The following is an 11,687-nucleotide window of genomic DNA, read 5'->3' as shown; positions in this document are numbered from 1 at the left end:
ATATATTTTATTAATATACTTTAATAATAATAATAATAATAATAATAAACAAATTTCCTGATTTACCATACTTTTAAATTATTTAAATTCATAAATCAAGTTAAATATAATAAACCTGCAGATTCACATATACAGGTGAGGATTACACTTCTCTCAGACTAAAGAGTCTGAGATCTTTTTTTTAATGGAAAAGCTGTCAAAAATTGCTAGAGAAACAAGGCATATAACATTGGTATTGGACAGGACAAGTAATGAAGACAATGAGAAACAATAGTTTTATTTCTAGGGTCTAAATCTCTAGAGTTAATAGGCAATGCATTACACTGGTGGTTTACCACTCCACTTCACTCACATCTACACAATGATGCATCATACTTGCCTCTCTCAGCTAAGCATCACGCAAACAATAAAATTAAAAAATTAAAAAACATGAGCATGCACTCAACAGACAGATATTATCACAGGGCATATATGTACCATACAAGAAACAATGAAATACTCAACAACAAAGACAAACAAATAAAAGATGAACTTTTTTATACTGATACAGACAGTATTTTGTGTGTTCAGAAGGCAGTACTTCAGTGTCAAACTCACCCCGTTGTTTTGTGCTGCTCTGCCTACTCTGTATCTCTCATACCTGTTAGAACACAGAGTGCCGGTGAAAAATCAAAAACACTCGTCACGATGGAGATGAAAGAAATGTTAATGTGTTTTCAGACCCTGAGCAAAGGAAGGGAAATCAAAGGGAAGCCTGAGCTGAGTGCGGAGACGTTAAGTCAGAGCTTCCTCTGAGAGCTGTCAGATAAAGGCTGACGAGGGAATCTTTTTGTGACGGACACTTCTTCTCACCTCTCGTAGCGCAGGAAGCTGTTGTTTAAATCATCGTTGATGTGTAGCAGCTCTTCGGTGACCTCTTCGTTAGACACGCGAGAGATGAGCTCCACTACCCTGTGCTGCATGGCACGACACGTCCTGTTCAGCTCCTGACACACAACATGCGCTTCAGCTTTGCTGTTATTCTTATCAGTTTGCATTATTATGGAACATTTTCCCAGTCGAGTATAGAAAGGACATAATAATGTACATACAAACCTATATAATGAACAGAATCATAGACATGCAGTAGATGAGGTGCTTGTCTATTTTAAAACATTGTATTGCTACACCCTCTTGTGGTGATGTTTAGATTCAAAATATCTAGACTTTTTTTTTTTACTATGGTCTTTTATTGTAGTGGTGCGTATTAAGAACATGGAAAATTTTGATGAGAAGAAAGGAGAATGGGATGTTGCATGCTGGATTAGAACCCATATAGCCAACATGAGCACCACAGCTCAATATGTCCGAGAAGCTATGCTATGTGCTAGGCCACAGATCCATTGGATTTAATTTGTGTTCAACTGCTCTAGGTAAACATATGGCATCATTTATATGCATATTCACTGTACAAAAGATCTGAGCGCAGTGGGAAAACTCTCGGACCTGGAGTAGCTCGAGATCAGAGGCGTCTTCTTGGCCCGGCACCATCTCTGTCAGCATCTCCGACATCACTTTAATATTCCCACGCACAACGTCCAGCTCACTTCTCAGCCTTGCGATCTGTACACACAAACAAAACACTTCCGAATCAACAAAAACAGTAATATTGTGAAATATTTCTACAATTTAAAATAACTGCTTTTTATGTGAATATATTGTAAAATGTAATTTATTCCTGTGATGCAAAGCTGAATTTCCAGCATCATTACTTCAGTCTTCAGTGTCACATGATCTTTCAGAAATCAGTCTGATATGCTGATTTGCAGCTCAAGAAACATTTCTTATTATTGTCAAATGCTGTAAACAGTTGCAGCTTAATATTTTTGTGGAACCTGTGATACTTTGATACTGTGATATTTATATAAAAAAAATATATAAATGTCTTTACTGTCACTTTTTATCAATTTGTTGCATGCTTGCTGAATAAGATTATTATTTTTTTTTAAAAACAAAAATCTTAATGCCCCAAACTTTTGCATGGAAGTTAGGAAAATGTTTCAGATTAAGATTATCTCTAAAGCATTATTCACAATAAATTGTTCTTAGTTGTAATGGTGTGTGCACACCAAAAGTGAAGCGAATATTTGTTTCGCGTTATGGCTTTAGATTACTTGCACAGCGTTTTTTAAGTCGCTCGCACAAATAAAATCATTGCATTTTCTAATAAAAACTGGACTTGTCAAACCGGATGTGTCAATAAGTTCTTCATTGATTGGCTTGCGCGCCAATGTGTCGTGCGATTTTTTCCTCTCAAGTTCTTGCGCGGAAGACGCTATTGATGCATATATCACACGTTTGCGGCAATCGCATCACCCAATTCATGTCATTCGCATTGTCTGGCTCGAATTCGTGTCTGTTTGCGTCTTATGAATAATTGATTTGTTAAATCAAATGAAAAATGGTGTGTCCGATTGGTCCAGACGCTACAGCATTGACTTTGTATGAAATCTACTTGCGCAAATAATTAAATTTGCTTTTGGTGTGCTCGTACCATAACACCATGGTGACGCCACGACACGTAATAAAAGGTTGCTTTTTCATGTTAATCAGAGTTTTTGTCCTAACTAGCCACGACGGCGACATGTGAAATTTCTATTTTAGAAACAGTTTCTATTTCTGCGATGTAACGTTAGCGCCTGGAACAACAACATACAAACTATATGACAGTGATAATCTCAGGTACTGATTATGTGCTTTATTCAAAGTTAACGTGCCTAATGTGGGTTTGAAGATCATTTTGCGTGACATTATAGTCATACTGAAATCAACAACAGATAGTTTACCTCAGATCTTGAAAATAAATTAAAGCAAACATGTACGTTAAAACAGCGAACACAATACGAACCAACAAGCGTTCGATGTAACGATAGCGCCTGGAACAACAACATACAAACTATATGACAGTGATAATCTCAGGTACTGATTATGTGCTTTATTCAAAGTTAACGTGCCTAATGTGGGTTTGAAGATCATTTTGCGTGACATTATAGTCATACTGAAATCAACAACAGATAGTTTACCTCAGATCTTGAAAATAAATTAAAGCAAACATGTACGTTAAAGCAGCGAACACAATACGAACCAACAAGCGTTTTCCATTACAAAGATGGTATCAGTCACTCAGTATGTACATTTAATGATGTTAAAAGGTTTGATATTTATGAATTAGATTATAAACGTATCCATTTTGTTGCGAGAGCAGTGCGCTTCCAGAGAGAGCCTGCCCACACACGCTTCTGATTGGCTGTGATATTTGATCGAATTTGTCGCGTTTGGTGTGGACACCCAAATTGCTTGTCACGGGAATCTTGTGCGTCACGTGTAGTTAGGACACAGTGTAAGTCAGCTCATTGGTTTTGGAACAGGTTTTCAACACATTTCATTTTAGCACTGAATACAGCAAAGTCTATTCTGAGGTGAGTGTGACCTGCTCTGGGTTTGCTGTGATGGGTCCCGATACAGGAGGGATCTGGGTGGGGTTGAAGTCAGCTGTTGCAGCAGCTGCAGGTTTAGGGCCCGTTTGAGATGCTGTGTTGGGCTGAGCAGGCGCTCTGTACTTGTGTGTGCCTGGATCTACCTCTGGGACTCCCTAGAATGACACACAAGAAAGGATGAAGCGAAATTAATGAAAACATATTGAAGAACCCACTGCTAAACCCTGTAAGTGTTGTGTGTCTCTCACCCGCTGTGGTGTGTGAATGGGTGACAAAGCATCCAGGTCTGCCATGGGGAACTCAACTCCTTTCCTCTTCAGCTCCTCGTAAATGTGCACGACTCCAGTGAGGTCTGGGCTGCTCCTGAACGCATCTGCCCAAGCCTGGGCCAAAACACAAAGACAGAGAGGTGATTGGTTAATGTATAGTGGAACTATACAAGAGCTATCTCACAGGAAGTGACTACTAATTTACACATAACTGGGCATTATCAGGTAAAGTTTTCAACCATTAGCAATACATGGTTTTTAACAGGTAAAAGGAACTCACAACTGAACTGAATTTTGTTAATCACTCTTGCCAATGGCCATTCTTGATAAATGTACAGTACACAAGTGGAAATCATTGAGGTCCAAGCAGATGGAATAGGTTAGAGCAGGTTATTGATCAACTTTTTTGATTTCTGGTCCCTCCTCTGTTCACAACAATATTTAAACACACCATGAGTTTTACAGTTTTACGTGACTTATTAGATAAGTATTTAAAAAAATATCTTTTACTTCCACAAATTTTACCCGATAAAGTATTTTAGAGCTTGGCATAACTAGGAAAACGTATATGCATTATAAAAATGTTCATAGAGTTACAACAATTTTATTAATTTACATAACTTTTCCAGGTCTAGACATTTTAAATTAGGCTTCCACATATATCCAGTTTTTTCAAGACAGTGGAAATCTTGTTTCTTAATTTAAAAAAAACGGTCATGGGGTGAATTAATATAAGAAATAACTTTTGTTGTTGTTGTTTTTAGCTTGTTTTGTCTTTAAATCATTTTAAGTCATCTTAAGACCCCCTTGGAAGTTTGCTGAGGCCCCCTATTGGGCCCTGAGTCCCTGGTTGAGAAACACTAGGTTAGAAAATGTTTATAATTGCCAAATTTGGCAGAAAATATGCTCTGGATGTTAGGGATACACTTGTTGTCTAATAGTGGTAGTTTAAAGACCACATTTACATTTAGTAGTGGTTAAACGGATCGTAGTTGATCCGTGATCCCTGATCCGTACGGACCAAGCCCCACTGTTCGGCACGCATGTGATCCGCGGATTAATTGCAAAATTTAACCATAATAGAGTATAAGTTTATAATTTGTTCGTATTTACACAAGCAAGCGAATTTTAAACAATTCCAGAGAGAAAAGGCGAAAGGGAACTCGATTCGTAACTCGCGCGCTGTTCTCTACGTGCACAGCCACACACACATGAAGCACGCACACGTGTTTAAGACGGCGCGCGAACACCGAACTGAATCCTCTTCTGAATCCCCTGAACAGACACATACACATAAAATTATGACAAAATACACATCTTGACAATCATTCAGACAAACAAAGTCAGTTATGTCTCAAGTGAATGAAAACAGCTGAGAAAGAAATCGGATGTGATGTGTATCATTATATCGGATCCGTGCATCAGGTCTTAAAGGGACAGCGGCCTATAAATACTGCTGCTGTCATTAATGATCATCAAACAACAAAACAGCTGTGATAAAAAATATGTTATTTTCCCTAATTATTACATTTTTGTATTTGAATACTACTAACTTTATTTTATTTGTAACATATTCTGTTGTATTTATCTATGCTTGTAATTTGTGTATTTGTTCTTATTTTTACTGGCTGTTCTCTTGTCTCTTTAATCATGTTTAAACTTTCTTAGTTAATCTCCGCAGATTAATTGCAAAATTTAACCATAATAGAGTATAAGTTTATCATTTGTTCGTATTTACACAAGCAAGCGAATTTTAAACAATTCCAGAGAGAAAAGGCGAAAGGGAACTCGATTCGTTACTCGCGCGCTGTTCTCTACGCGCACAGCCGCACACACATAAAGCAGGCACACACTGAACTGAATTCTCTTCTGAATCCTCTGAACAGACACATACACATAAAATTATGACAAAATACACATCTTGACAATCATTCAGACAAACAAAGTCAGTTATGTCTCAAGTGAATGAAAACAGCTGAGAAAGAAATCGGATGTGATGTGTATCATTATATCGGATCCGTGCATCAGGTCTTAAAGGGACAGCGGCCTATAAATACTGCTGCTGTCATTAATGATCATCAAACAACAAAACAGCTGTGATAAAAAATGTTATTTTCCCTAATTATTACATTTCTGTATTTGAATACTACTAACTTTATTTTATTTGTAACATATTCTGTTGTATTTACCTATGCTTGTAATTTGTGTATTTGTTCTTATTTTTACTGGCTGTTCTCTTGTCTCTTTAATCATGTTTAAACTTTCTTAGTTAATCTAGTAGTATTTGCTGTGGTATCAAAGAAGTACTTCGCTTTACGTAATAAATGGAAAGCAAGTTAAATTGAAATATTTTTCTTTTCTTGCTGATCTGAAAAATCATCCGATCCGTGGGTCAAAAACCGTAATATGATCCGAACCGTGAGATTTGTGATCCGTTGAACCACTAACATTTAGTCATTTAGCAGACGCTTTTATCCAAAGTGACTTACAAATGATGACAATAGAAGCAATCAAAAACAACAAAAAAGCAATAATATGCAAAGTGCTATGACAAGTCTCGGTTAGCCTAATGCAGTACACGTAGCAAGGGTTTTTATATATATATATATGTATATGTGTGTGTGTGTGTGTGTGTATATATATATATAAAAAACAAAAAGAAAACAAGTAGCTAGAATAGAAAAAGAATAGAGAAGGCTAAAGTTAGAGGCCTTTTTTAAGAAAACAGGCAGTTAGAAAACAAATAGAGAGTGCACATGTTAAAGGGTCAAGTCAACAAATATATAAAATAGAATTAGAATAGAGAGTGCTAGAGTTAGAGGATCAAATAAAGATGGATTGGATTCATTTGTTCTCAGATGGCCCGAAAATGTAGTTGACAAATCAAAAATAAAATAAAATAAAATAAAACTAAATAAAATAAAATAAAATAAAACAATTCAGTGTGAAATTTTAGAGGCTGAAAATCCATGTAAACATTTGATTTGAGAAAATGCAAACGCAGCTATGCCCTGTACACCATCAAGGAAACTGTCAGCGATCTATCTAAACTGAGTCAATCGGATTCAGTAATGGCTTCCAGTCAACTAGAATTAATGCAATTGCATGCAGCCTCACAGACCAAGTCCATCAGACCTAGTTTCCAGCCCGCACCCATTCTGAATGGAAATGCTTAGAATGCAGCAACGGCCATCAGTGGTGGTTTTATTGCAGAAACAAAGGAAGAGTTCAGGAGGAAGTTTGTAATCTGGGTTGGGCCGTTTGCCTCACTCAGTTCACCTGAATCAGTGACAACACTTTGTCCTGTACTATAGCAGGAGGGTTGGTCTTCGGAGTGATGATCTTCACCAAGACACCTTCGATGAAATCTCTATTGGCGATGTGGATGTGAAAACGGTGGCCGCAGTTTTTCACGCAAGTCTCCAGCACCTAGAAAAGACAATTATACAAGCAGCTAAGATTATTGATTATTTAGACAAGCTGAAGCTCCCAGATGACCACACAAAACAGGAGCATAATGCATTCAAATCCTCACAAAATACCTTCTTCGAATGTCAAAATAGCCTCCGGCAGGCCTGAAGTGGGGTTTACAAAGTACTCAGTCGTCATTAACTATTAAAAGTGCACAGCACCAGACTAAACACCAGATTTTGCTCCTCCACCTTCATTTATGACAGTATGAACACAAGGGTTTTTGTGAAAGTGAGAGAATGTCCAGCACACTGTCACTCACGGTTAGAGCCAGCATCACTTCACGGAAGTTCCTGTTGCCACTGAGTCTCTTTTTCACCGCACGCATGGCATCTTTAGGCCTGTGGGGGCACACAGTTTTGACAACAGCTCACCATACTATATTATCACACGCACAACAGAAATTAACAGTATATTTATTCTAAGCGTAAGCTTCAGTTATGTTCTGTCAACATTACAGCCGGCACTTTGAATGAATTTTGATTGGCTGTCAATGTTTTTAACATTCATAGGCTGGGAAAAAAAATGCTCTTAAAAAATGTTTATAGTTGTGGTGTGGACTCCACTGTTCTCTTTTAATGTTTTTTTTTTTTTTTAAAGTGAGACACTTACAGTTACATTAGCAATATTTTGGCAAATTTCACAAGAAAAAAAGGTCCAATGTCTATTGTAAATAATGTAACATGTCACTCAGAAGTCACTTTTCAAACCGAGACCAATTGGTGGGAAAATCTTCCGCCTTCACACAAAATTCCCAATCGCAGACTGTCGCGTCGAAGACTGACACAGAGGAGAAAAAATTACCAAATAAAATCATTATTTTTGTTTTCTTTGCACACAAAAAGTATCGTCGTAGCTTCATAATATTATGGTTGAACCGCTGATGTCACATGGACTATTTTAACAATGTCCTTACTGCCTTTCTAAGCCTTGAACGTGTCAGTTGTGTTGATGTCTATGGAGGGTCAGAAAGCTCTCGGATTTCATCACAAATATCTTAATTTGTGTTCTGAAGATGAACGAAGGTCTTACGGGTTTGGAACAACATGAGGGTGAGTAATTAATGACAGAATTTTCATTTTTGGCTGAACTATCCCTTTAATAATTACTTCTATAGTTATCGCTCTTGGTGTGAACAGGCTTTATAGAGCTATTGATATGAACATACTCTATTGAAGTAGCTGTATCACACTCAACCATTTTTAGTTGTATTGCTCAGACTTAGGGTTAAGGATTTGAACAAACCCCTACAAGTAGCTACAGTAAAAAGCTGTTGATTTGCATCATAGACGTTTCTATGTTGTGTATTTCAGCATGACTGGATTGACCAATCAGTACCCAGGATCATAACTATTCATTTTATAACATGCAATTTAGCAGATCACTCTGTGAGCTCATGATAGGAATTAAAAGACTCAATCCGCCACTACTGAAAGCCCTCTTACAAAAACGCACTGTCATTTATTGACAGGAAGTTCATCAACTCCCAGCTTTGTTTTTTCCCATGGTGGGATCAAAGCTCCCATGTCATCTTTTTATAAGCTTTCGTAAGCAAGAACAACAACATCAGCTACTAAAAACGGAACTCAACGTAGAGACGATTTAACTGTAAAAATGAATAGGAGAAATTATGCTCAATATCGCACCGTAGTTAAAAGAAGCAATCAGCATTTTTGATAAGGACTGTCATGAAGATGTCCGCCCACTGACTTGTCTTAAAAAGGAAATTTGCTCAGACTCAAATTGCATACTCCCACAGTAGTACTCCTTTTGAATAAGCAAGTACTTCGCAACCACTAAAAAGTATGTTATATTTTATATGAATGTATTTATTATGAATGAAATACAGATGTATTACATTTGCTATGTTGTCAATGTCATGTGTGCTGCTTTACTGCCATTCACTAATCCTCTAGGAAAATGGTAATCAGATTCGGATCTCGCAGGAAGCAGTTGGTCATCTGGTTAGGTTTCACCTACTTATTTTTTTAATGAATAGTCTTTTCACATACTGTTTTTCGAGATGGTCCTCACTGCAGAACACAAGATCCAGGGGGCGTGGTTGGATCCAGATCCAACTCCTCCCACCTTACATATACCTAAACCCACCCGTCTCCACCCCCTGATCCCTAAACCCACCCCTAAACCTACCAATCTCCACCCACTAGATGTGGATCCAACCACGCCCCCTGGATCTTGTGTTCTGCAGTGAGGGGCTACTGTGTTTTTCGCCTACTCGATACTAGGGAAGTATGTGACTTCAGATATAGCCATCATGTGCAGAAAAGTCTACCAGAGAGGAGGAACTATAGTAATACTCTCTTGCATTATGGGAAGTACAAAATAGCAGAAGTGAAAATCAAAACTGCATGGGACAGAATTGACTGGCAATTTGAATAATGAATACTTAAATGCACTTTCTATCAATATTATAGCCTAAGACCGCACTATTCTAAATCTATGCTTAGTCTGGCATAATCTGCTTAAAGAGGCGTTTATGCAAATAATGGAATGCATCATTAAAAAACAGGAAAGATTGTTTACATTTTTGAAAACACCCACAACTTTGAAAGCAACAAGAAAAAAACAGCCCAAACAAAGTAGAGCACAACAGAGTCCTGTGTTCCCTCAAACAGAACAGAGACAAGCCTGTGGTGCCAGTCTGACGACAGAGTGTGTGAGAGAAAAAGAGAAAGTGAAGAATCATATGGAGTAGGAACAGCACTGTGACTCTGTGTAAAGGCTCTGTTTAGACATTGATCTCAGGTGATCCAATCACAAGTGGTCAGCCGAGACACAGTTACCAAATAAAACTGCAAGTGTACTGTGACTACTTGTGACTGGTTTTCATCTAGCTGGTTACTTGACTACATACACTACCTTTCAAAAGTTTTGGGGTCAATAAGATTATTTTTTTTAAGTAAAAGTAATTAATACTTTTATTTATAAAAGATACAGTAAAGGCATTTGTAATATTAAAAAAGATTTGTTCAAATGAATGCTTTTCTTTTGAGCTTTCTATTCATGAAGGAATCCTTAAAACAAATAGTGCTGTCAAACGATTAATCGCATCCAAAATAAAAGTTTTTGTTTAGATAATATATGTGTGTGTACTGTGCATATTTATTATGTAAATACACACACATGCAAGTATATATTTAATAAAAATATGTTAGGTTTATATATTAAATTATATAATATAAATTATACGAATATATACATGTAACTATTTTCAAAATATAAACTGTATGTGTGTGTTGGGTTGTTTTGACCCAGTGGTTGGGTTACTACCCAGAAGGTTGGGTTAAACATTTCACTCAACCGCTGGGTCAAAACAACCCAATTGTGAGAACCCATTAGAACGACAGCACATTCCCAGTCAGTCTGCTGCTCAGACAGCTCTGTTGTACTGAATGAGTCTGTGAGAGTCGCTGTGAGTCATCAGCAGGCGCTGTGTGCGAGTGTGTGTTTGTGTGCTGCTCTCTCACCCTTCCTCGGTCTCATTAATGATGTCACAGATCTCCATGTTGAGTGTCCAGTCTTCATTCTGCAGGGAGCCATCTGTGGCTTTCTCTGTGAGAAACAAACCACACACAGATCAGCAGGCCATCTCAATTACGGACACAAACAAACACATGCAAGACAAAACATTTAATCCTGGTGGCACAGCGTAACAAAATCAATTATGAGTTCCAGCCACATGACCACATCTGGAAGTGCGTCCCAATCAACAGACTAGCAGTGCTCACTGCTCCCTATTCCCTGAGGACAGGATATCTGTTGACGGTCACGTCACCTGGCAAAATTCACAACACCTTGCAATGTCGTCAAACACTGATGAAACGTAAACTGCAGTAGTTTGAGGTATGATGAGATAAGATACTTCTGTAAATAAATATAACATATTGATTTAATAAAAAAATGTGTATATAATACAACCATGGGTATTTATATAAATATCATTCTATTATAAATTTCAATTTATATAATCTGTCATATTTGAAAGAACTAAACTGGAGTATGTAAACATGATTAGTAGAACACTGTTAGATTATGATTATGATGCAGCAATGTTATTAAAAAAAGAAGCATCTAAAAAGGAATGACTTTAAGCCAATAAACGGAAGCCTGTTCTATGACACATCCTATGATATTAATCAGATAACTTAGATACTAGGCATTTGATGGTATCAAATTTTCATGTTGCCATTAATTGCTAATGCTTTTATCACAGTATACGGTATCACGGTATTGAAATTTAGTTGCAAAAAAGTGTTGTCAAAGTATAACAGGTTTAATAACTTTTTTCTTATAACAAGAAGAACTGAACATTTACATACAATAAAGTAATACACAAAAAAAGTATAAAGTAAAAAATTTCACACAGACAAAAGAATTATAAAGACCAATAAGTAACACTTTACAATAAGATCTCATTAGTTAACCTTAGTTAAAGGGTTAGTTCACCCAA

At 37.0% G+C, this 11,687-nt stretch overlaps 1 protein-coding gene across 1 annotated transcript in view; it reads right to left on the bottom strand.

The window, feature by feature from the left end:
• Positions 1 to 11,687, bottom strand: part of tom1l2a (target of myb1 like 2 membrane trafficking protein a) — a 38,241-nt gene that overhangs the window by 9,707 nt on the left and 16,847 nt on the right. The window contains exons 2-10 of the mRNA XM_016533750.1: positions 10,705 to 10,789; positions 7,479 to 7,557; positions 7,025 to 7,174; positions 3,725 to 3,859; positions 3,470 to 3,631; positions 1,486 to 1,602; positions 853 to 986; positions 598 to 640; positions 380 to 388 (exon numbers count right to left, since the gene is read on the bottom strand). Of these exons, the coding sequence (XP_016389236.1) occupies positions 380 to 388; positions 598 to 640; positions 853 to 986; positions 1,486 to 1,602; positions 3,470 to 3,631; positions 3,725 to 3,859; positions 7,025 to 7,174; positions 7,479 to 7,557; positions 10,705 to 10,789 (914 nt within the window). The remainder of the gene's footprint in view (positions 1 to 379; positions 389 to 597; positions 641 to 852; positions 987 to 1,485; positions 1,603 to 3,469; positions 3,632 to 3,724; positions 3,860 to 7,024; positions 7,175 to 7,478; positions 7,558 to 10,704; positions 10,790 to 11,687) is intronic.

Source organism: Sinocyclocheilus rhinocerous, unplaced genomic scaffold, assembly GCF_001515625.1.
Source record: "Sinocyclocheilus rhinocerous isolate Xijiao unplaced genomic scaffold, SAMN03320098_v1.1 scaffold275, whole genome shotgun sequence".
Classification (NCBI taxonomy): domain Eukaryota; kingdom Metazoa; phylum Chordata; class Actinopteri; order Cypriniformes; family Cyprinidae; genus Sinocyclocheilus; species Sinocyclocheilus rhinocerous.
Note: the sequence above shows the minus strand (reverse complement) of the source record. Positions and strands in the feature narration are given on the sequence as shown.